The 27,559-nt window shown below is 36.6% G+C and overlaps 1 protein-coding gene across 2 annotated transcripts in view; it reads right to left on the bottom strand.

The window, feature by feature from the left end:
* The window catches only part of LOC107102205 (leucine-rich repeat transmembrane neuronal protein 4-like), a 90,284-nt gene that overhangs the window by 39,780 nt on the left and 22,945 nt on the right, over positions 1 to 27,559 (bottom strand). Inside the window, exon 2 of one of the 2 annotated variants that reach the window (XR_001482119.1) lies at positions 6,707 to 8,401. Coding sequence is in view for 1 of the 2 variants with exons in the window: in XM_015401417.1 (XP_015256903.1) it covers positions 6,771 to 8,401 (1,631 nt within the window). In the remaining variant the exon portion in view is untranslated. The remainder of the gene's footprint in view (positions 1 to 6,706; positions 8,402 to 27,559) is intronic. The other variant, XM_015401417.1, reaches the window with a different exon arrangement.

Genomic DNA, 27,559 nt, shown 5'->3' with positions numbered 1-27,559 from the left:
TGAAATATGCTTTTCGGTCTGCAGGTCTAAACTCTACTTACAGCACACTGCAAGGCACTGTAATTCTGACACTTTTCTCTCAGATTCAGAACCAATTCTGTCTGCATTGTTCTTGTCTACATCACTAAATTCATACACGCTGTTCCTTTTCCTGATTTTAACATTAATTTGGAACTGTCTGTTATATCCCATCAACTGACAGCTACCATGATGAAAATTTAACAGGTGTTTTTACCTCACTTGTCAGCCATCATCATGTTATGCCAAATCTCTTAACATCATCATTGCATTTTCCTTTCCTCTCTGTTTCCTTTCCAAATTCCCCCGGAAGATACCAGCTTTAAACATTCATTTTATGCATCATGAAGTGTAACTGAACAAAGTTTAAGAATTTTTGGTCAAATCAGTTTGCTGTCAGCAAAGCAGCACATATCAGGATTCATGAGGGGTTTGGGGCTTCCTGTTCCTCCTGCCCTAAAAATCTTTTAGTAATGAAGTAAAAGTGGAAGTGAACAGTAAACTGCCTCTTGCTGTGCTCAGACACAGTTCTGCGTCAGTCTTTTTCAAAACCTCTCAGAAGTCTTTCCGCAGCGGGGGAAATGTGTTCTGCTGGCTTTTGTTCCCCCACATTGCCATCCACGGGGATTGATGGTGCTGCGCTGAGCCATAATGAAAAGCCACAAAGCCAGCTGCGCAGACCTGCAAAATGGAACTTTCATCAAACTAAACAAGGCTGGCGCCAGCTTCTCAATTATTTAAGACGTGAAATAAGCAACGGCGTGGAATGTTTTTGAATCAATGACTTTGACACCCATCAGTGATGTTAAAAGGCGAAAATTTTATTCAGAAGATAAGATATTATGGCTTATGGTTATGTAGAGCGAGACAATGCTACAACACTGATTGCTACTGAAATGTCAGAACACTCCCTGTTTCGCCCTGACAAATTGCATAGAGCTGAGTAACACATCAGGCATAAAACTATACAGACAGAAGCCTCAAACCTGAACTCCTCTCATTATTATAGTCATTACATGGTCAACTGAAACACTGGCAGTTTAAAAAGTTGTCAATAAAATTAAAGACCTTGATTCTGCATAATAAAAGCTCTGAGGTTCTAAATTAGATCTTACCATAACTAAAATATATTCCTCCAAAACAGAAGTATCAAGATGCGCATAGTTACAACTACAAACTTCAAATTACTTTAGCTGCTTTTTATGTCACAGGTCATCGCAATTATGTAGTTCATTAAAAGTTAAAGAGTATTTTTAGGCACATTATGATTTCATACTAAATTAAGTTTAAATTGAATTGGTCTTTCTGAAACAATATAGGAACACAACAGCTGATTGCATAAACAAATGTATAAACATAAACATTCCTAATTGGCTTCAGCACTAAGAATATTTTTGCACTGTAATTATTGATGCTCTTTTAAATGAGAAACCACCTTGACAATTCAGGCACTGATTGGTTGATTAGCTGCTCTTTTATGAATCCTTTATCTCACACCCTGGAGCGCAAATCTGTGGTTTTATTGAAAATATCTCTCAGAGAGGATCAGCCATTCGGCTAATGTTAGCTGTATAAGTCTAAAGAAACAAATCTTCTCTCATATTTATCACTATGTTTTTGATATGTTAATATATTGATTATGGATTGATAGTTTTCTCTGCAACAGCAATTTCCCCTTACCCGAAAATGACTGGATGCTTTATGAGAGTCAAGTGGTTGCATTTTGCCAGTCTTACACTGAAAACGGAACATGAGGCAGTTATTAGTGAGGAGTGATGTGAGTTCCTCTGCCTTTTTATTCAAAATCTGGCCACTGCAAGCTTGACAAAATTTCACAGAAAATATATACAGTCTGTGCCATCAGCTAGGTCAGTCTCACAGAAGGTTTTTATATTCAAAAGAAAATATACAGTATATACTGTAAGAGGAACCGACATTATGTAAAATATACACTTAATTCAGGGTTAATGAGTGAAACAGTTTGATGTATTCATGCCTATATTAATGTAGGCATGTGGCTATGTGTTTTTCTTTTTAAAATTTTACTTATTTTCTGATGTTAAAGGTACAGAGCTGATAGTAATAAAACAAATTTATTTACTGGAAAGGTTGCTTAAATATGCCAATGTGCTACTATGGTTACAAATGCAAGTGAGCATATAAGAACTTGGTTGAAAGTGATTATTTTAAATGTGATCGAACTTTTAATCATATGTGTGAGTCCAAGGCTGCATTTTTGGGCCAAAAAAAAATAAAAAAATTCTCTCCTATACAGAAAGAAACACTACATGGTACTATTTCAATAATAATTTTACTATTGTGTCTCAAAACTACAATGGCATTCTTCTCCCAAATGTCAGTAGATTGAATTAAATCTCACTTGTTATTGAACCACTATGCTGTCTATCTTTGGAAATGGAGAAAAAAAAAACATCTTACAATTGGGATGAAAGGACACTAAAAGTTTTGGATACATCCGAATTATTTTCAGTGCACCAGTAAAAAAAAAAAAAAAAAAAGGCACCCCTGCATCTAACCTCAGAGGTTTGTTTTTGTTTTTTTACAGATTGTTAAAGAACATCTGTAAAAAAGCTAACACAATCAAGACCAATTAATACAACAGGTAGTAAAAAAGTATAGAGGAAGATTTGGTTTTCAATTGTGATTTAGAGCTTTGAGGATCTAACACATCATTGCACAATCTGAAAATAGAGAGAAAATTGTGCAACTGGCAACAAATCATTACTAAGTTCAACAGCCAAGAAGCCATGGCAAATCTGTAGGGGGGCAGAGACCTACAGCACAGGTAAGAAAATATGTGGAGAGGAAAACTATCATCATTGACTCCACAAATCTTTTACTAAAGAGTGGCAAAATAAAAGCCATTGAACATTAAAGCAGAGTCATAGTTTTGAACAGCCCATTCAAAGTTAAATTAAACTGAAATTAAATATATAGAAATTGGGGAAAAACCTGAAACATTCCTGCCTCAAGTCTGGACTTGATGCATTTTGTAAAAAATAATTAAAACATTTAAAAAGGTTGAGATGTGAAACTCGTAGAGATGCACGCACAACAGTAAAAAAAAAAAAAAGTTGATGAGGAGAAATGAAAAAAAAAAAGGATTTTCTGTTGCAAAAAATAACTAATTTGATGTAGTTTCTTCCATTTTCTTCGCAAAAGGCCACTAGTTTTTGTTTTTTTTTAGTTTTGTGTGTTTGTAGCATAAAATAATTCCAATCAAAAAATGTTTTTTTGTGCATTTATCTTATTTTTATTTATTTATTTTTTTTGCTTAACTGTTGAAAAGCGCCTCTAGTTTAAGCCCCAGTGAGCTTTCAAATGCTCACTCAACTTTGAAATGAGAGGTTTATGCACTGAAGCCTCACTGTAATATCCCTCTGAATGTAAGTGTCAACAGACTGTTCTTGTGGACACAATCTGATTATGTGCAAAGCATTCATTCTGCCATGTACTTTGCTGTTTCTCCCTTCATCCTATATTTTTCTCTTTGCAATCTTTGGCATTTCTAAAGGCATACAGTTAAGACATTTATGCTAACATTTAGTCTGGACATTATTTCAATTTGATGAGGCAAAGTTTTCCTGTCTGGTGTGGAGAAGAACATTGCAATGGTGCCTCCTTTACAACCATGAAACGATAATAAAAAGTGACCATATTCAAAGCCAATTTAGAGTACTACATCAAGATCTACAAACTCTAGATTAAATTTTTTTTATTTTTTTAGCTTCAAAGTGCTTTCTTTGCTTCTCTCTATACAGATTTTCCCTTTTTTTTCTAGGAAAGCAAGTTTTGCTGTAAATGGTGGTTTAAATCAACATATAACCCCATTTATGCTAACCGCAAACAGTAGATATGTACAAAGCAGGTGAAGACTTTATGTATCTTCACTATAAGCACAGTCCTCATACTGTCCTTACTTTAGTACTTTATTAACTTCAAAAACAGGTGCCAAACTTTAAATGTAGCCCCGACCTTCTATAATGCATACGTGTTCAAATTAATACATACAATTCTCATAATTGGTTAAAAATCCCTCACCAAATTGCCGAGAACTTGGTCATAAACACGGCCCTGGCATAACTCTGACAACAGGATATCTTTTTGGGGCAAGATGATGGGTTTCTCTTATATAATGAATCCAGCTTTTCAAATTTTTATACATTTTTTAAGCTTTCAGGTTGGGGCTAGTTCAGGAGCTGTTTTTTTAATTGTTGTCTTTCTCAAAAGGCCAATATGTTCAGTCAACCAATTGCTGCTCTGAGGGGTTGGAGAGCTGGGTGAACTCTTAGTAATGTACCAGGTTCCCATAGGGTGACGCAGCCCCTCGGTATGATGCTACCACCATAATGATTGGCAGTATACTTCTCATTTGTATATAAATGTGACATTTACTCTTTTAAACGCACCGTATGTCTCATCACTGCAGCAAAACAAGTTAGTATATTTGTTGGGTGAACATAAAATAATGGTGGTGTTCGAAATTATTCCAAGAGTCTGGAACAGTCTACCCAGGTCAGATGGCTGAACGTTTGGACACTGTTTGGTTTTCCAAGTTGGTAAAGATCAAAAACACTAAAACTAGAATTGACATGAAAAAAGTTCCTTTCTTGAATGGTTTTGCGAAAGCCTGGATCTCAACCATGTAGGCATTAGGTTGATGCTGCCTTCCAACATGTTCAATGACAGGAAACAGAATATTTCACATTGGCTCCACCATTTCTGGCAAAAGTGGTCAAAAATTCAGCAAGAATCATTAAGGACATCTTTTATTTCAATACTGAGTAGTTTCTTTGCAGTTTGGTTAGGGATAGGGACAATCAGATGTAATAATTGAGCTATGTATATGTTTTGGTTTTTAAATAAGTATCTGTTAAGTTGTTCCACACTAAATAAAGAACATCTAAAATGACTCCTCAAAGCAAAAAACAAATTACATTTACTTCTAAAGAAGTAGTAAATAAACTTTGGAAGATTGACGTTTAGTCTCCATTGATGGCACGTTGGATCCTAAATGGTTTCCAAGCAACTAAACTCACCACTCATTCAAGGCTTGACCACAAAGACTTCCAATTTCCAGCATACTGTACAAGAACTTAGTTTTTTTTTGTTTTTTTTTAAGTTGGTAGCATGTTTTCTGTAATATGGAAAATCTGAATAGGCCTCAGAAAATAACCAGAGATGCAAACAGAACATCTGCAAAACACAAGTCCACACATCTTCAGAGTATGGGATAAAGCACATAAACCAACCAAAAAAAAAACAACCAACCAAAAAAAAAAAAACATGCTCACTTGGAGAAGGGACAAAACATTAAGTCAGACAGCGTCCAATTATTCACAAAATTTTTTAAATTAGAAGATAACAGAGCACTTGTATTTTAAATTTATTATATAGTAAAAGGAAAATACTGTATCTATGCCAAATTATAATTGTGGTCATTTAGCAAACGCCAAATTACCCATCTCCAAAGCAGGTTTAGATTTCATTTTATCTATAGGCTTCTTCTGGTTGGCAGTAATACTCAGTAATGACCTTAGCAATCCCCCCAGATTTACAAAAAGGTTGGGGTCAAAGAACACAATCAAGATCTGCAACCAGGTTGAATAACTTTGGACCTAACTGTATAGGTGCATCTAGGTAAATTTAGAGTTTCATCAAAAATGCATTTTCAATAAATGTCAATCAAACATTTTGAAAGACAAATGGTGATCTAAAGAAAACCCAACATTCAGTTTCAGTTCACATCAGTAAAAAATGAAATGATTTCTGTAGACATGTTGTAGATTGAATAAAAATGTTGGTGACTACTAAAGAAGCTGGGTGTATAATGAGCGCTGAATGCAAGCATAGTTACAGAAAGCTGAGTGAAAACAAAACATAATTGGTGGAAAACAGTAAACAAGCAACAGAAAATTCTTAATAGAGTTTGGAGGTAACACCATAAGTGGAATCAGATGTTAAAGAGCTTTCATGAACATACATATATATATATATATATATATATATTTACTTAGTTGATTTATTCACCATTCTTATATAGTCGTGTTATTATTTATACAAATACAGAGAAGTTTTCACTAGACAGTTTTTTAGCAAACAGTCACAGAAGCCCACTGAAGCTAGCTGTTTACAGAGCCATTTTTGGTTTACCAAACCTTTTCTAATTTAGATAAAGCTCCTTGTTTCAGGTGAAATTTACCCTTTTTCTTTACAGTCTCAGTGGAAACCTACTGAACAAAGGTTAGGCCAGCACACTTTCCAATAACTGTGTATGCCATAGCATTTAAGCATCCATGTTGTTCTAATATAATTTTCTAATTTTGAAAGAAAATAAATGTTGGGTTTTCATAAGCTCAGCAGTTATCATCAAAATTAACAGAAACAAATGCTTGAAATGAAAACAGTTTTCATTTCAAGTGCATCAGTTTGTGTGAGTCTCCCTTTGAGAAATCACTTGGACAAATTACTGTTTTAAATTTTTGTTATTAATATTTTGTAAGGTGAGTTAGCTTTTTTTACTTATAATTAACAAATAACAGGACTAAGTGAATAATCGGAGGCATCCAACATCTAAGTTTAAGGTGTGAACAGTGAGGACTTTTGGGGTAGAAAAGTGGGATTTCAAGTGTGTCTTTTTACAGGACATACTTGGTAAAGTATTTACCTCTCTTTTGAGCCTTGTGTTTTGATTTAGAGGTTTTGTTTTAGGCTGATGCGATGCGTCATACCTCACACTCCCTGGAGCCAGAAATTGTGCAAGTGCAGGAACCAGTGCCATTGCCCAGCACCTCCAGTGCCTCTGGTGTGGCAGCGGGGTTGTAGCTCATGTAATATTCTTGAAGTTGAGTGCTGAGGTTCTGTTCTGGCTCTGGGCTCTTTTTGCGCCGCTTCCGTCCCACCATTGACCGCTGCTGCAGCAACCTTGTGGCGCCTGGGTATCGCCGCCACAGCACGTAGATAATTGTCAGGATTAGTGACATGGTGAAGAAGAGTGCTACGCTACCCACCACTACTTTATGTAGCGCCATGTGTTCTATCGCCGGGGGTGATATATGGGTGGGTCGACTGCGAATCCCTGTGTTTCTAGTGTCTTTGCTCATATGCCCTGGATAGGTCGGATGAGGAATTGGTCGTAGTCTGAATGGAGGAAGGGGACCAAAGGTGATGGGTGGTGGGGTAGTTGGTGAACCACTGGTCTGGGCAAAGGTGGGTTCAGCAGTTGCATCAGAGATTAGCTCTGGCATTGGTGATGGTGTTTCAGTCATAAAGTAATCATTTTCCTCACAAATACCATGGTTGCGTGTAACTTCCATGATTTTTTCTCCTTGGAGATGTTTGGGGCTGCTGCAGATCATAGTGGTATCTTTACTCCCCCGGAAATTTCTCAACCAAGCAACAAGAGGGCAAATACCAGCTCCGCATTCCCATATGTTGCCAGCAAGGCTGATGGAGGTGAGGGACATCCATGCTGTCACAGCCTCTTGAGAAACATTGGATAATTTGTTGGATTCCAGGTTCAGAACTTGAAGATTTGGCAAACAGTGAAAAACAGCTGGGTCCAGGGTCTGAATTTCATTTCCAGACAGATCTAGTTTTTGTAGTGTGTACCAAGTCCACGGAAGACCCTGATTGACCACTCTGATGCGATTCCACTGCAGATACAGGGATCTTAGATTGGCTAAGCGGGGAAACAGAAAAAAGTTGATCCTTGAAAACTGGTTGTGTTCCAGATGCAATTCCATCAGCCTCTGCAAACCTAAGAAGGTGGTGCGGGTAAGAGCCTTGATTCGATTGTAACCCAAATCTAGAAATTCCAAACTTCTGCACTCTAAAAATGCTCGAATTGGAATGTTGGAGAGACCATTTGACCTTAGGTGAAGGTTTTGCAGTTTTCGTAAGCCATGGAATTGGCCGGGCTGCAGTATTTCCAATTTGTTGTAAGACAGGTCAAGACTTCTAAGGTTGGGTACTCCATGGAATGTTGAATTGTGTAGAGATGCAATCCGGTTAGAGCTCAGTATTAGCTCTTTAAGCCTCCGCACTCCATGGAATGCTCGACTGTCAACAACTGAAATCTGATTATGGTCCAGATATATCCAAAGGAGCTGACCCAGGTGAGCAAACTGATAAGGTAGCAGGGTATGTAGTTCATTATAGCGCAGGGAAAGGCCCTGGCAACCTACTGAAATGTTTTCAGGAACTTCTAAAAATCCAGAGGAATCGCAATGAATAGTTTTTCCCTCACAACGGCAACTGTTGGGACATGTGCGCTCACCAAAGCTGAACAGTAATGGAGCCCGCAAGAGAAGGAGCAGAGGAAAAAGAAAGCAAGTCAGCCTTCCATCACACAGCAACGGACCTGTAGAGAGGAGAAATGAAAGTAAGATTAGCAAACAGCACTAAAATAGAAATGATTAAAAAAAAAAACTTGGAACAAAAAACAATAAGTTGTATTGCATAAAATAAATAAACAGGCATAAATGTAGTGAAAAGATAATTCATAGGAAATAGAGAATTTTATTTATTTTGACTGGCTTTGAATGGTGATGGTCATAAACTAAACCTTGTGTAGAAATTGTTGTTTCTCCTATTTTTCCATTTTTTCCAAATCAATGGAATTTTCAAATAATACCATATATTTTCAATTACCTGTAAAACTCTTTACTAATGGTTAATGATGTATACAGCTTATATTAGAGTTAATTTCCCACAAACTTGAACAAAAACATGCCTGTCTTAACCTGAATGTAGTAAATGGTAGTAAAAGTGATTTTTAGTAGTTGTAATTTATTGGCTGCTAGGAACCTTAATAATGCTTTAATTTTGTTCATGAAAGGAGAACCTAACCTATTTTACATTGTTAAAAAACTGTGACTTAAAACAGCAAAAAGGCTAGTGGAGGTGAAAAGACATATTCACAACTGCAGAGATAATAAAATGTCAATGTGGCCCTTGGCAACGCACTTTAAGGCCATGATAAATAGAAAAGAGATACAAATACATTAAGTCAAATCAACATTTCTCCTAAGATAATATAAGAGATTTTTTATACATATATACTGATTATAGATTACCAACTTAAATCCTAATATAGCAGACCCCAATTTTTTACCTTAGAGAGTCAGTTTAGACTTATGGTGCAAATTAACTTTAGGTTGATTTCAGGGTTGGGTAAATACAGATAATGGTTAGGGTAAATGTCAGAGTTAGGCAGCAGGAACTCAAATGGATTTAAGTCAATGTAAAGGTTCAATAGGGATAGAAAGCAATAGCTGTGTCTTAAATTAATATACTGATTAAGACTGGAAAGAACAACATCATTTGTTAAAAAAAAGCAAAAAGCTCTAACATAATCACATTTAATACAGCCATTAATCATGCTGAAGATATAACAAAGGTGCTCTACTCAGCTGAGACCAAAACTGAACTTTCTGGACTGCTTATAGGATTCTTTATGAGGATGAAAACCAACAAACTGAACACCTCATTCGTAGTTAAATATAATGGTGGAAACTTTATGCTTAGGGGATGCATTTTTAAAGTGAAAGAGACACAGAGTTGATGCTAAGGTAGATTGGGTTAAATGGTGTGCAAACTCAAAAGATTTATCTTAGAACGTGTAAAAGCCCTGAGACTGCATGAGGTGGAGGTTCACATCTGAATAAATTCATGTGTTTTAATGTCTAGTTAGATGTTAAAACCTAAATTATGCAGAAAGAATGTGTAAGAATTTTAGTCTTGCAAAACAGAGAGAATACACAAAAGACAATCAGCCCTATTTTGTCAGGGAAAAGTGATGAATCCACTAAATATGAATGCGCAACAGGTTTTAGATTTGCATCAAAAAAGAATAAAAAACAAAACACACATCACATTCTTTCCATTATAAACACATACATTAACATTTTGGGTTGTAAAGTCAGAAAATGTTAAATCTGCTTATGAGGATGAAGCACCGTGGAAAGAAACATTAAATGCCACCAGAGTTGAGTGGATTATATGCATTCAACCACTAAGACATTTCTTCTTAATGAGATGTCATGTTAATGGAAGTTCCCATCTTAGAGTCTAACTAAAAACATTTTCCGCCTTTCTTTAGCCCTCTTTACTAATAACAGTCACTCATTTTTTAATGTCACTCTCTAAACAAGACTTTTTCATTTAATAGCTCTGACTAGACTGGTTATTTCTGTATAATAATGCACTTCTAGTCAAAATTATCCCTTATTTCAGCTTTTATATTGATGCTCATTTAACAGTTTTTTTTCCTATGAGTTGTTGCTTAAATTATCGCCCTTTAAAACCTCTTTTATCAATATCAGCTGCGGCCAAATTACCAGGCTTAACTGTAGGATAACAATTGCAGACACTCAGCCGCCTCAACATTTTGCAAAGGTTGTAATATTAAACAAGATGAAAGCTAATGGCAGGGAAATGTCAATTGCATATTCTACCTTGGCCACAGCATGATGCAGTTAGCTGCTTAGAGGCACAAAAGACTCCTTTAACTTAATATGAACAGGATATTGCATAATGCATAATGTTTTCATCTAAAACTTGCTAAATTATATAAAAAACTGTGAATGGCTTATTATTAAGAGAATTTGGATGGTTTGTAGTTAGAAATCCCTTAAAATATGGGCTTCAAATGCTTTCTTCAGAGGGCTGTTTACAGGCTTACCGCAGTGAGGACAGGTGATGTTTTCAATTCCGACACTAAATAGTAACACCATCTGTGGTGATTTTCCCACAGTGTGAACTGTGCTTTTCAGGTTGAATCAATTTTAGAAAAAAATCAGCTCCTACAACTCTGCCACCTTAAGAGAAAATCAGCCCAGGATGTAATGTTCATGTGGAGATGTTTCCAGAGAGGGTCAAAGGTGCAGAAATTACAGAACTGGAGGGGAGACATGATTTCCTACTTGAGCTGACAAAAAATTGTGTGAAATGTATTCATCCCACAGCAAAAATTATACTGCATTTTATGTAAGCCCTAAATAAACAATATAACTGACAGAAATGTTTTAATAAAACAATATTTGGCTGTAATGCAAGGATAACCCAATACATCTTTAAGAGAGGCTTTAGGTAAACAGCTAATACGACACTATAACTGCAATAACTTTTGCAATATCTAATGTGCAATCACTATTCTAATACCCTGTGCAATAACCTGTTTTGTATAACTAATACAAAGTGCAATAACAGTATGTATAAATACCTATTTATGTAAATATCCATTTCATACCCTGTGCAACAACTCTGAGTAATAATCCTGTTAAATAAGAGACTTCAGCTGTCTAAATCATATATGTGGACGCACTGTATATAACCCTCAAGAACATAATTTGGCATGTTCTTTTTGACTTTTGAACCAATGTAACAAGTACATTTCTCCACTGTGAGATCAATAAAGTCAATTAATCAATACAGCACCACACTTCACTGATTCCAAAGTCTTGTTTTTCTGATCAGCTTAACAGATTTGTCCAGTAAATAAGGGAGTGTACAAAAATCCACCGAAACAAAATACATTTAAATAACACAATACCAGGATTCTAGAACAAGATAAGCTGAGATTATAGCTATCTTAATTTACTGTGGTGTAAAGTCATTTTTGCTTAATTCTAACAGGGTTTGAATGCCACCAAAAGCCCTGAAAGTGTTTCCCTTTTGATATTTCTCAAATAAAATGACCAGAACTGAAAATATAAAACTGTGTATCAAAGACTTGAAAGAGGTAAATGTAAAATATCTAAAACATTTTGACGATGTTTCAGATTTTTAACTAGGTTCACAACTACAGTCCGAAAGTGTAGATACTAAGTTCCAGAGCGAATGCTAACATCCGTGGTATTCTCAATGCTTAAATCATTTATATTTTCTTTCACTGTCTTTTCTATCAACTACCCAAAATGCTAGCACATAAACTGTTAAAGAATAAAATCTATTTGAAAATCTGTAGCAAAGAGGGCAGCAACATGTGGTGGAGGGGCAGTGTCACACTCTCTGGTTCACTGAAGCAACTTTATACCCCTAACTGATGCCTGCCTCCATATTGTGTCAAGTTTGAGAAGAGTAGATTTATACTTTTGCTGTTGGTCTTTATTTATGCAGGTAGTGTTTTAAACCTACTGTCTGCATCTAGAAATCAGCAGCGACATAATATAGCATCTTATGTTTGACAGCCTTTAGTTCCTCTCTCTTTTATCCATGCTGGTACATTTATGTTAATAGGTGAAAGGTCAGACATCAATGCATAACATCTCTTTGGACAATATTAATTATACCAATAGCATTAAACAATGATGGGCAATTTTATAACTATGATGATTGTTGAGAACTATTATAACATCTGAACACACAATAGGTGATCTAATTCTTTGATTAGTGTCTACAGGCTCATGAATATACAGCTGCAGCTTATGGAGAGTAAGAGAGCTGATATTTTCATGTAAAACGTGTTTTCAGGGAAAGTCAAAGGTTATGGAAAATGTATATATATTAGGGGTGGAACGGTTCACAAAATCCACGGTTCGGTTCGATTCACGGTTTCGTGGTCACGGTTTTCGGTTCGGTTCAGTTCGGTATATGTTGATTGTTACACCGAAATCCCCCAAAAATTTATGAAATTAATGAAAAAATCCCCCCAAAAATAATGGATTGTAATTATTTTAAATGATCCGCGGAAACCCTGAATCATTTCCGTATGTTTTGCTGCTTTGAATTTAATCATCTCGCGCATGCCCTCTACGATCTCCAAGGGACTCAGAAGGGAGCGGACGGGAGCCACAGTGGGGGCTGTAGGCTTTGCTTTGAGCAGCCGGTCTGGAGCGCAGCGGGGCGGAGCGGGGGTTGCTGACGGAGTATGCGGGATTTATGGGTTAGCATGACATGTTGGTCATGTTGCTGTTAGCATAAACAAAACATGTTGCACAATGCTTGCACACTGTTGCACTTTTATCCACAACTTTCTTTCCGCCGTCATCGTAGGTCACTCTAAATGCAAAGCGGTCCCATACAGCAGACCTATAAAGTGCTGCTGGCGCGTCTTCCAACTCCTGTTCTTTCCCACTCGCCATTCCGACACAATTCTCCACAACAACTGATTTTTTTTCCCTGCTACACCCGGCTAAGCTGCTTCGCTTCTTCTTCTTCTTGTTTACTACTGGTGGTTCGCTTTGGTCGCAGTATCGCCACCTTCTGCTCTGGAGTGTACACGCTTCGCCTATGACAAAAAGGAGCAGCGCATGAACCAAATGAAACACACGCGAACCGAACCGAGACAGTCGAACCGAACGGTTCGGACGGTTTTCATAAATCGTCCCATCCCTAATATATATAAAAGTAGCTTTCACAGCACCTTATATTTAGAGTTTTATTTGCATTGTTTCCACTATTCTGCTAACAGCGATCTAGGCCTTGGGTTCTGCTTAAATGCACCTTACAGACGAGGTTCTGTTCAAACACTGAAATATTGAACAACTGTAAATAATGTCACAAACATTTGTAGGAGTCCTATAAACATCAGTTGAAGTGCTACTGGGATTATTTAAAACAAAAAAAATGCTTGTTTTTAAAAGGATTCTAAATAAAATCTAAGTAAAGTCATATGAACAATTTAGGAAACCACAATAGGCATTCAACATGTCATATAGAAATGTGACTAATCTGTTTTTTCCCTGGAAAAAAAAAGAAATGTATTACCCTTAAACAACAGATCAATCTTGTTTTACTCATTAAACATAGAAATAAGAACATACTGCTTTCCTTGGTCAACTTGTCAGTTTGGGTCAGCAACCTTTTAAATCCAAAGAGCTACTTTTTACCAGTCAGTAACAAGAAAAAATCTCGAAAACTATCAATCCAGCCTAATTTAAATATATTTTATATACAATAGAATCCGCTTATAGTGGTCACGGATATAGTAATCAACCGCTTATATAGATCAAAACGCTTGGGACAGAATCATTTAGATACAAATGCTGTTTAAATAATTTGTTTATAGTAATCAAGAAATCTGCTTATAGTGTTTGTTTTTCACCATTTTATGAATGTAAACATGTGCAAAAATTATTTTAAAATTACGTGTACATCTCAGAGGAAGAAGAGCACTTTGGTGCGGGTACCAGTGCTGCACGCAGCAAGGAGGGGGAGGAGGATGAAGAAGAGGAGACTGTTGTCTCTTTCAGAGCTGAGATGAGGAATGCAGTTTGCATTTTAAAGACTGGCCTCCTGCATGTTGGTTTCAAAAACTTTGACCTTTTACATCGTTTTGAAAAAGAAGTGAACTCGGTGTTGGGCAATACTCTGATCCAGGGAACCATGGGTACAGTAAATATGTGAAGTGATTTCTTAATGCGGCGCAGCAGATCCACAACACAAAACAGAGATAGGCCAGCTTTAATTTTCTGTAGCATATGCACTTATCTTCTATGTTGTTCTATGAAACAGTTTGTTTCAAACTTTATTTTCAGACATGTTAAAAAAATGCACCTGTGGAGAGCAGAGCCGACGCAAAGATTAAGTTACATAGGCCTACTGTAGGCTATCAGAGTTATGTCTGCACACTGCACAGTACTGTGCTGTGATTAAGCATTTGTTTTAAACTTTATTTTCAGACTTGTTAAAAAAATGCACCGGTGGCACAAGAGAGCCGACGAACCGCACATAATTAGTTACGTAGGCTACCAGAGTTATGTCTGTGCACAGCGCAGTATGGTACTGTAATAAAATTCAGTAAATTAGGAAGGTATCTGTTTCATTAAATTTTTCGCATTGAAAAACCATACAAATGGCATTTAGATGATATTCTGCATTAAAAAAAGTGAAATAACGGTATATTTGGTTTTAGTAATCAACCGCTTATAGTGTTCAAATTGGCTCTGGACCATCATAACTACTATAAGCGGAATCCACTGTATATATTTTATATATATATATATATATATATATATATATATATATATATATTTCATAATGAAATAAACGAAACCCATACATGTTTTTATAAGGAAATACATAAAAATTTTCAAACTAAAATATTAAGCATTTTTTGATAGATAGATAGATAGATAGATAGATAGATAGATAGATAGATAGATAGATAGATAGATAGATAGATAGATAGATTGATTGATTGATTGATTTGCAGCCTTAAAAAAAAAAAAAAAGGCCTAACAATAAAACCAATTCTCATTGTACCATTTATGCTTGGAAATAGTAAGAGTTATTCACTGAAAACATTTTTTGACATATAAAATCCCACATGTGGCCCCAGGGCCACAGGTTGGTCCCTTGTTTTAGGTGGATGGCCATTCTCAATAGGTTTCATGCAATACTCTTTTCATTTCCACAAGACTGAACATTTCTCAGCAGTCAAAGAACAATATGTGGCAAAGAAAATACACTACTCATCACCCTGAACACAATATCATCACCCTCTGGAGAGACATACCAGTGACAGCATCAAACTGTGGAATCAAATGTATCCAGGAGGGACAGGGAAGCTGGGCACAATCAATGGAGATAAAACGCTGGAACATCATGTCAGAAATCATCTTCATTTCAAAAAGGATCAATATTTTATATATTTCATATATTTTAGTGGCAGAGCTAGGGGAAGTCTTTGTCTTACCATATTTACTTATTTGAATGGCTCCACCAAAGTCCAGACAAATATTTAATTATCTGATAAAAAATGCTTTTAGTTACTTTTCAGACTTCCTTTAATCTATGGATATTCCATAGATATTTATAGAATCTGGTGTCTTCTGTCTATACAATTTTGCCACTGTTACAAATTTTCAAATTGTGAGAAAATAAGTGTATTTTCTAATTCTAACTTTCTATGTGCAACGCTAATAGATAATTCATGACTTAGGTATATGTTTTTCTTTAAACTAATATTAAAGGTACTGTGAAGGATTTTTGTGAATTTTAGTAATCAACCGCCCTTTCTACTTAAAAAAATTCACATGCAATGAAAAAGGGGAGCTTCAATAACTGTCGGAAACCGCAGCTCACCACGCATACATGCCTGAAAGTGCTCATGTGCAGAAAAGATAATTAACTGGGGACGAGCACATAGGACCGCCTTATTAAAACATATCACCAGAATGATTGACAATTAGGAGGACCACTTATTTAGATGATCCACCCCGAAATAGAAGATTTTCTTCTATACCTTCAACACAAAATGTCCAGAATTTCCTTATCCTTGCATTTCATGTTTGAAAACTAATTTATCATCTAACATGTGATATTCTTGTAAACTACAATTTTCCTTAGGACTGCAACAGGAAAACTAACCAAAATGTTTGTCACTGCATGTTGTGACTCATTTGGTAGAATGTTGGTACTTCAAACTGGAAGTGATCATTTTTTTAACACATAAGATCAAATCAATCAAAATGAAAGAGAGCGAAAAGGTAATCATTCAGCCATGGCACCAATGCGTTCAATTTGTGTAGAACGAACAAACAAAAGCAATGAAAGTGTCTTTAAAAAGTTCACAAGCTTCAAATTTAGATAGCAAACCAATCAGTCTGTCTACCTGTCAGGAAAAAACAAAAACAGCAGTAGATGAAAGTCTGTGTAAAGGTGAAGTATTGGTAAAGTGAGGAAAACTCGTTATTTCTGGTCTGACTCTGAGTCACACTCCATAAAATTTGCACACAAGGCCAGAAATTCTTCTCTCATAGAACATTTCTGGTTTATTTTATATTTTCATTTTTGTTATTTACAGTTTTAAAACTACTCTTTGGGGCTCTAACATATCCTGTTTAGTTGTAAATTAATTCCTTCCTACTTATAGTCAATACTGTTTCTTTAAAAGTTAACTTTTTGCTCTTGCCTAAAGCAGCAAGTCTCCCCATCACAGAAACACACACATAATGAATTACCCTTTCACGTTTGTAATTTATGAGTACCTTAAAATCTTGAGACCTAGTGACAGGGAAATAAAATTACACTACCCATGAATGAAAAACCTCATAATTCACACTCCACTACTTCAAAGCAGACACACAGATAGGAAATGGGGGTAAAAACATAGAATTCCCTAAAGGAAAAAAAAAATAAATAGGAGAGATTCTTGCAGTTATATGTACCATGATACTATTCACATTGGAAATACAGTGATACAAAGCCAAGCATGTTAGATGTGTATGTTTTGACATTCCAGATCCGTGAGTAGGAAACTAATATGTACAATTTGCTCTACATCAGAGTAGTAATGCAACTACTCTATTACTTACAGTATGTAAACTGTAGGTGTTTTTAGAACTCCATAGAACTAAAGATGAAGATAAAATGTGCTGCTTACAAGCTATTAAACCAGGAGCAGACAGTCGGGGTATTCATATTATATGTAGACCCATATCTCACCTAATAAATACACACACAAAATAAAGCTTCTGTATTAGTGTTCGGTTGGTTGGATTATTTAGTGGTAGCAATGCATCTTATGGATAAATCTTATATCATTTGACAGCTTATTTATTTACCTCATAATGCCACATTTGGAGGGAAAATGCATTTGTGGATTGAGCTATGGAGTTTAGTGTGTTGGTTGTGTGTATAAAATACAAGCCAAATCCTCGCTGTCAATGCCAAAGCTTATTCTGCTGTTGACTTTTGTTTGGTGTCATTTGCTGGATTTGAAGACAGAAGTTTGAACAAACAGGACAAACTGGCAGTTTAATAATGCATTCATTTACCAAAAAGACTCCAGGGTAATCCCTATAAGAACCAGCCTGACAACTCCTCCGCATGCTAATCACCAACTAGGTCATTTTGGGATGGTTTCCCACTTCTCAACCTGCATTTGTGGTTGTGTGGCTTCTTGTGTGGCATTATAACAATATTTTTTTTTACAGACAATTATTTATTTAGTTTTCTTAAGACATCCAACATACCAACCTGTTGGTCCACATGTGAAATAAATTTGTAGGTAGAGCTGGCATATCAGGGATTTCTAGCCATGGGATCAAGGATTCCTCATCCAGGCATTTAAACTAGTTTGGTATCAACTATGCATATATTATATAGGAAAACCCACATTTTTCAAAATTATTGGCAAAATTCCCTCTGGAGGATGTTTTGACCACACTTTTTTAATTATTTAGCTGTGTTTTTATTAGACATTAGGAATATGTTCACTTCCTTGGACGAAAATCCATCCGACACTTCGATGATACCAAGATGTTTTAAAACACAAAACTCATTGTAGCTGATTTTGATCAATCTGAGGACAAAATGTATACAGCATTGTTCCAGTATGTTGCAGTTTTTTTTGTACCCTCTAAATAATTTCTAGCTGCCATAGATTTTAGTGTGTGTGTGATAACTGAGCTAAATGACTTGTGGCTTCATTGTTGCTGCCATAGGTTTGCAAGTAACATGATTCTACAGTGCTTTTCTCAGAAAATGACCCATCCAGACACTTGACATCCAAGGACATACGTTTTTTTGGCTAGATAAACTTTGCAAGTTTACTAACCATTTGGAGCCGACCAAATGCAAATGTTTTGAAGCCCATCCTGCCCTTCTTTTTATAGGAATCCGTGCTGATGCTATGTATATTGATTTATATTAAGGCTGCTTATATTGATCGATTCGGTTCAGTTAGATGTGACAAACCTCAAGGCCTGGAGTTGTTTTCATGCATTAAGGTTTTAAGAAGTTAGGAACAAAACTGAGAACATTTTAAAAAATACCATTTATGGTATTAACATGAAAATGCAGTTTTGCAGTTATTGCTATCCTCTTCCCCAACTTTTGCTTTCCATTGCCAATCATTTGGCTTTAACATGCTGCTGCACCCTGCCTTTGCTTAAAAAAAAAGGAAATTAAACTAACAAATAAACGTGGGGTCATCCATCACTCTTATCAAGGGAACGCTGTTAAACTGGAGCTGACAACCTGATACCCATATCTTTGTTAAGCAGCTAATGCAGGCTGGCCTCAGCTGATAGACCTACTAATTGACCAGCCAGTGTTAGATTGTTTGTCTATAAATAAAAAGACAGCAAGAAATTGTAAACTTCAGGTCTATAATTACTTGTAGATCACATGTAAACTTAGTGTTTCATTGCGCAGTCTTGCTTAAAACTATGCAATAAAATGAGAATTTACCATTATGAATACTCCAATTATAAAAAGTGTTTGGGTCAAGTTCTGCAACTTGTAACAGATTAGTACAGCAGACACGTTAATGATAATTTCAAATCTGATTAAGGGAATGCAGCAAATGTTATTTTGAATAATCCAATTCAAACATCTGAATCACAGAATTTACACTGTGTGTGTGTGCAGAAGGATGATACTCTAACAAAATGTGACCACTACAGAGGATGGCGCTTGCTCAACAAATGCTTCCCACTGGACTCTGCTTTTCTACAACTGTGGCATTTGAGTTAAATGTCAAGAAAACATTATTCTGCATCAGAGTAGATGAGGGACAATTGTAGGTTACATTGATATCATTTTTCAGCTAACCCTTCCCACTTTAAATTCCTGAAATGTACTCTATTGACGAAATGTTGAGAATTCAGCAACTAAATCTAATTTATCAGGCGTACAAAAAGCCACAAAGTTAATAGAATTGATAAACATGTTAATTTGTTTCAGTTGTTTAATTCAAAAGGTTAAACTAATTTAATATACTAGTTCCTTTAGCACAGAGATATTTTGACTGTTTGTTTCTGCTTATTTGTACGTAATTTTGTAGTTTTGACTCTACAGCTGCTGATTAGCTATGACTGCGTAGAAGTGTTTTCTCATTTTTTTTGTATTGTTCTAAAAGCAGTCTCTATTTTCATTATTAATGTTGCTTCTTTGGTGAGTGCATCAGTGTGCTTTCATTTAGTTTTCTCTTTGCTGCTGATATACACAAAAATGTAGTCACTGAGGGACAACTTAAGGTTGGTTCTACTATTCTGTAGATTAAGGCGTATATGAAAAAAGATTCTTAATACAGAACTGTTATGTTATAGTCTACACAATCACGAAGACGACTGCTGACTCAACAGCATAAAAGCAGAAAGTCAATGACACCCTCTAAAAGGCTGGTAAGCCAAATTAGGTCATGACTAAAGAGGATGCTAATTACAGATGACTTTTTACAAGGATTGTAATGGAAAGTTTAATAGAGGGATATAGCAAAATATTAAACGGTGCTAAAGCTACAAAAGAGAACACAGCATCAGTAGGATTGAAAAGTCCATCTGAGGATTTGGTATAATTTCAAATGGTGTGGACTGTGGTTGGAGAATGAGCTTTAAGATGAATCCAGCAATTAACTAAAAACATTGAACTTCTTATTTCAACCAATTTTAGAATTGTATATCACAGAAGAGATCTATACGAGACAAAGAACTGGGCTTTTGCTCTTATCAAATGAAAATAACGTCTGCCTTTCATTTGGAAATCCAAGGTCACAGTGTCTACAGTAAGAGCCAAGACTTAAATAATCGAAGTTGCGCAGGGACAAGAGTGAAGCTTTCAGTCAGTGATGATTCGGGGAGAGAAGTCACCTACTAGTTTTTGTTCACAGCTTTTTATTGGCTTTAAAGTTGCTGCTTCTATATGAAAGAACAGATCAGAGGTCATCAAACTTTTCTCTGTTGATAAGATTTATATAAATGCAGATTTATTTTTGCAGAATAATATGGCCCCTGACCATATACCTACTGTAACGGCTATGGCATCATTGTGCTGGTTTACTGATAGAAAACTGGCCTGACCAAAACTTCATGGTGTATCTATAGAGTATCAGAGAGGGAAAAATGAGACACATCACACCCAACAGGGCAGATAGGGTGAAAATGTTACCTGAGCTTCTTTAAAAATATCTGCTCTGCAGTTGACCAGTTTTCAGTTTAAATGCAAAGAGGGGTATAGTTGTTAGTTGCACTTGTTTTCTGAGGGTGTGCAATGCTATTCAATCAATGCATAGAAGAGAGCTGACATGCACTAGTGAGTAGTATGGTTTTAGTTTGGTAAAATATAGCTTTCTAATAGTGATGGGTTGATGACGCGTCATTATGCGTTTCTACACATTGCCAAACTGTATTGATACTGAGTTGATAATGTGACACTCACTACTGATAACTGCTGGACTATTTGACAGACTAAACTGAAACTGATTTGATGACCTACTAATATAACATTTTATGTCATTGTATGCAACATTGTATTATTTCATATCTTCAATTATGCTGAAAATGTGTTTAATACTTTTAGATGCAGTCAATAAATAAATGTATTATACTTAAATAAATGAATGACTTTACTTAAAGTACAATTAGAGGGAGAGGGGGTATGAAAAATAAGTTTTACTTCTTCATACTCCTTTTCAGACAATTAACATTTATCGATCTCTATTCTCTGGCTGTATATACCGACAGTTTATTTGGCAAAGGGTTTTTTCATTTATTATTTATTTATGTTCAGGTGCATTTAGTTTGTTTGGAAATTGGCACTTGGTTTGGTTTGATGTTACCCAGTCTCTCTTTGTGTGTATTTGGTTGTTTATTTGTTTGAAATATTTTTGATTTTTGATTTATTACTGTCTGTCAAATTGTCTGAAATAAATTCCTTTTATTAATTAATTAATTCATTCATACGTTCATTTATTCCCTCATTCACTTAAATCAGATTACTTGAGTGATGACTGAGAGGAACCGGATGAGATGAGAAAATTAAAACAAAATTGTCCCACACAGCTGAAGCCTGGGTTCTGTTTCTGGCCCAGGGTCTTTCTGCATGGAGTTTGCATGTTCTCCCCCCACATGCGTGGGTTCTCTCCACGTACTCTGGCTTCCTCCCACTGGCCAAAAACATGACTGTTAGATTAATTGTCTCCTCTAAATTGTCCTTAGGTGTCAGTATACATGTGCATGGTTGTGTGTCTTTGTGTTTCTCTGTGTTGTCCTGCGACAGACTGGCAAACTGTCCAATGTTTACCCTGCCTCTAGCCCATATCTGCACAGCGCAGCTACTTTTCTTTTTAGCTAATGCCTGGGTCATAATTATCCGAACCTTTGCTCCCACTATCCCAACTATGAGACATGGCGGCGGCAGCATCATGCCATTCGGAGCAGGACAACCCCCACTCCCCCCGAGTTGGACTAGCATTGATTTGAAAATGAACTTCTCATAGTAGATATTGTTTGATAACACATAATAAAATAAACTTTCACATTTAATTTCCCTACTAAATTAAAAATACAAAACAATGAAAAAAAAGAGTATATAAATTCATTTATTAAACTTCATTGAGACTTAAAACATCTCACCTTTTTAAGCAATATTGCAAATATGTCAGCAAGGTCAAGTCCAAACCTATGCAACCTTGCTGTATTAACAAAACATTGTTATAATCTTGGTGCTGATAACTGGCTTGATTGTACATTCCATTCACCTGTCTAGATCTGCCCAGTTTCTCATCACTAATTATTTGCGTAACCTGCTCTAGTCTCTATTTAAACTGCTTGCTCCCAGTCATCAGTGCCAGCTTATTCAAGCCTTTTGTGAGAGTTCTCTAGCGTACTTGATTGAGTTCTGATTTCCTGATCCTGACTCGTTTTGCCTCTGGACCTATTGGTCTGCCTGTCCCTGTTCTGATCTGTTTGCCTGACCTTTCCTCAGACTCCTGCTGGATTCTGCCTGTTGACCAAACCTTTATCTGCTTCCTGACACCAACCTGGACTTTCCTTCGGTACCTCTTCAGATCTCTGATCTTCTAGCTCAGACTCCTGTGAACCTCTTCAACCCCGGTTTGGCTTCGCCTTCTGGATAGTCCAGCCTTCCTTTGTCTGCTTACATCTGATCTCTTGCCAGTTTTGCAGTGTTCAAGTCTTCATCGTCTGGGACTCTTTGGGCTTTTACCGCTTGCTGTCGACAGCCGTTTGGATGGAATCAATCTCATCCTCTGGGCACGGACTGAACCCAAAGACCAGGGGTTCCAGCCTTAGATGTCCTTGCAGTCACTGTAGGTAAAAAATCTAGCTGTCTGCCTGCCTTGATTACTAGGTCCTCTGTTCTAATCCCTGACAAATATATGTTTTTAGCCACATACTCTCCTTTTCAATCCAAATTCCTTTCAAAAGAAACCACTACGGTGCAACCATTCAGATGGCAGCTGAATGTTGAAGCTAATGCGTAAACGATGGCGCTAGCACAGCAAACCTTACAAGTTAGTTGGCAAATTGCCTCTGATTTTAAGCCCTTGGTAAAACATATGCTGACCAAAATGAGTGAGAAAGCTGGACCGAGTAAAAAGGCAAAAACATATCACTTTCATACAGAACGGGAGGCGGACTTTTTTTCACGATGTCATTTTCGTAGTGCATTTGCCTCATCTGCCAGTCTACCATTGCAATACCCAAGAAGGGGAATGTGGAGCGAAAAGCCAGCTGAGAAAGAAAAAGATGGAGGAATTAAAATCCCACTTTACATGGACGGACGGACGGACAGCAGTCATTTTTCACTCAACACACTTTAAAAGCAAAAGCCGCCACTGAAGCATCGTTCCAGGTGAGTCACGTCATCATTAAAAAGAATAAATCCTTCCAAGATGGAGAGATGGTAAAAGAAGCATTCGTTGAAGCAGCTGACTCATTGTTCAGAGACTTTAAAAATAAGGCAGAGATATTATCTTCAATTAAAGCTCTGCAGCTGTCAAGACCTACAGTTACATGGCGCTGTGAAGCAATGGCTGAGGATTTAACCCAGCAAATGTGGAAGGACATCAGAAATGGTGAGTGTTTCTCCCTGCAGTTGGACGAATCTACAGATGTGAGTGACACTGCCCAGATGTGCATTTTTATCCGTATGGTGTTTCATTGCAAAAGAGGAGCTATTGACAGCGCTTCCCATGGAGAAACAGACGCGAGGACAGGACATTTTTCAGACGGTTAAAAACTTTATTGAGAAATCTTAGCTCCCATTGTACAAATTGGTGTCTATCACTACAGATGAAGCACCTGCAACGCTTGGACATGTGAATGGATTTATTGCAAAGTGCAAACAGGACGATGCGTTCTCAGACTTCTTGAGCTACCATTGCATAATCCACCAGCAAGCATTATGCGCTAAAATGCTCAACATGAAAGAGATCATGGATGTGGCAACAAAGATTGCCTTTTATATTTCAGATAGATCTCTTCAAAGACAGTTATTTCGTGCACATCTCAAGATGGCTAAATGCGACCACTCTGAGTTGTTTCTACATACGGATGTGAGATGGTTTAGTTGTGGGAAATCCCTCCAAAGAGTTAGAAAACTCTGTCCAGAGATTAAAGTGTTTTTCCGTGTAATTGGACATACAGAATACAAGCAACTAAATGATGGTCAATGAGTGTTAGACTTGGCATTTTTAACTGATCTGACAAATTTGTTAAATGACCTTAACCTGGAGCTGCAAGGAAAAGACAAAACGCTGATCAATAGGATTTGGTCAGTTAACGCTTTCAAATGAAAGAAACTTAAAAGTACATGCTACATGGAGCAGATGAACAATTGTCTGTCAGAGTTTGACAAACGCTTTCAAGACTTTTCTTTGCTCTAACCAGTAGCTACATTCATGTTATATCCTTTTTAGGAAGGTGCTGAGGTAATTCACTCGCATCAAATATTTCAGCGCTGTTTCACTTGAATGCTTCTGGAGTGGAAGATGAGATTTTGACTCTACAAACTGACATTGAGCTGAAGTCAAGAGCTCATGAACAGTTCTAGAAGTTACTCAAAGAGGAAAAGTACCCCAACATGAGGAAATGTGCTACCTCTTGACTGCATTATTTGGCTCCACTTATTTATGTAAGTCAGCCTTTTCATACATGTAGATCATGAAGTCCAAAAACCGTTCCACCATGATTGATGAACATTTGGAAATGTGCTTCAGCCTGGCTGTCAGCAGTTAATGTCCGGACTATGCGTCCCTGGCGGATTCAATTCGGTGCAAGTCATCAAAGTGAACTCAGGTAATTACTAAGAAATGTACATTATTATTTATCATGTGTGGAATATTGGTTTATTCAACTATATAATTTGTATAATAATATACTATGTTACACTTTCCCAATTCAAGTACTCAATTCCAAGAAAGTTAAAAAACAATCCACTGGACTTTGTTTCCAAGTTTGAAGATGTTTGGCTTCCCATCCAGGAAGCTTTTTCAATTAAAAATGTCAGAAATAGCGTTGAGTTTAGGCTTAATAGAGTGGACCAAAAACAAAGCCTTGTTTTAGCTTAGAAAACATGCATATTGAACCAGACAAACAGGTTTTTCCCCTCGGGAATGGGCAGTCGTTTGGTTCTTTGTTAGCCTGTAACACTTGATACCTGTCTATGTCTCTGAAAGGGTGGTAGTTAGAGGGAATTGTTGGCTTGGCTGAACAGGCAAGGTGTTCTGTTCCCCTTTGTGGGTGTGGGGCTTGTGATGATATCAGGAAGGAATCATTTCTATTACAAAGTTGAAATCTGAGTCCACCCCCTCTTTTTTAGGTTATTTCTTTCTTAACATAAATGGCTTCCTTTAAGTACTACAATTTCTGATCATATTCTGTGTTGAGGTGTACTGATAAATTTCCATAAAAGATTTCTTTTTATGGATTCTACACAGTGCAACCAAGAGGTAAGGCTGCTGAGGGGGAAAACAAGGATCTAGAGGTAAATGAGGTGTGATGGCAAGTATATGTGAATGGGAGACGATGAACACAATGTGAAGATGGGAGCTATATATAAACCCCTGAAGTCCTTCAAGCGATGGATGCACCGTCACTTCCATCACCTCCAATAACTGCTCTGTAAACACACCCAAGGTTCCACAGCTCCAAAAGAACAATTGTTTCATTTCTTTTCATAATCTGAATGAATCATGAAAAAACAAGATCATTTTAACCCACTTCCGCTATATTATAGGGATTTTCTTTGTGTGACAGTAACAGCAGGGTTATCCACATTGATTTTAGATGATTGGAAACTCCAGGCTGCACACCCACAGAGTGCTCAGCCACTGGTTCACCAACGCCTCCACATGACAGCACCTTTAAATTAGGACACATTGGTTCAGTATGGATTTTTTGTAGAGGGGGCTGTAATAACTGACTGAACATCTGCACACTGGGATCCCATGGGAAGCTGTACAGAACGGTGCAGGACCTTTACTCAACACAGGTTGATTAGCACTAAATATGTAGGGATGGTAAGGCATGACTCAGCATTAATACTGCTTAAAGGTAGTTATTTCCTTATTCATATTTATTATTTTCTTTTCTAAATCAGTAAAACTAAATTACGAACGGAGAAGAAATGAGTATGAGGCATGACGACAGAGGGCTATGATTGTTGATTTACTGTAATAAAAATACTACAGTTAAAGACTTAAATAAAATATACTTACTAAAGGATAGATTTTATTTAATGAGATAAGCCAGAAAAATCGGTTTATGATTTCCCTTGGCAAAGTAAAGCTTGACCAGTATGGAGGACCAAGTCTGCCATATTTAAAAATAAATACAGAAATAAATAAATGCTCAATAAATATATAAGCATACAATTAATTGCCAAAAAAAAATACAATAAACAAATAAACGTAAGTAGAAATTAAATTATACAGTGAGACATAAATGTATATAACTCTTTTAATTAGCTTCTTTATTAATTTGCCTTTGTAATATTTATCTTATTTATTTTTTTGTCCTTTAAATATTTTTTTTACATTTCTGCCTGCCCTTTTTACATTTCTGTATGCATTTCAGTCTCATTATGCAAATGAGGAGGGGGTGTTATCTTCATCTTCAATGAAGACAACTTTAAACTAGTCTTAACTTTAAAGAAATACACTCTATACATTGCTAATGTGGTAAATGACTATTCTAGCTGCAAATTTCTGGTTTTTGGTGCAATATCTACATAGGTGTATAGAGGCCCATTTCCAGCAAGTATCACTCTAGTGTTCTAATTGTACAATATGTTTGCTCATTGGCTCAGAAGGCTAATTGATGATTAGAAAACCCTTGTGCAATCATGTTCAGACATTTGAAAACAGTTTAGCTCGTTACAGAAGCTAAAAAAACTGACCTTCCTTTGAGCAGATTGAGTTTTTGGAGCATCACATTTGTGGGGTCAATTAAATACTCAAAATGGCCAGAAAAAGAGAACTTTCATCTGAAACACGACAGTCTATTCTTGTTCTTAGAAATGAAGGCTATTCCATGCGAGAAATTGCTGAGAAATTGAAGATTTTTAGTACAACGGTGTGTACTACTCCCCTCAGAGGACAGCAGAAACAGGCTCTAACCAGAGTAGAAAAAAGAAGTGGGAGGCCGCGTTGGACTAGCCTGGGTGCCATTCCGACTTAGTCCCGCCCACAAAGTTTGAGGTCGGGGAAGTTCGGTCTGGCTCTGCTCCATAGTAGCGCGAGTATTATCGCCCACTGTCAGGCGATCCAATCAAATTGTCAGGGCGGGCTTTATACGATGATGGACAGATGACCAACAGTAACGTAATC

Source organism: Cyprinodon variegatus, unplaced genomic scaffold, assembly GCF_000732505.1.
Source record: "Cyprinodon variegatus isolate N-32 unplaced genomic scaffold, C_variegatus-1.0 Scaffold32, whole genome shotgun sequence".
Lineage (NCBI taxonomy): Eukaryota > Metazoa > Chordata > Actinopteri > Cyprinodontiformes > Cyprinodontidae > Cyprinodon > Cyprinodon variegatus.
This window is presented reverse-complemented; position numbering and strand designations above follow the sequence as displayed.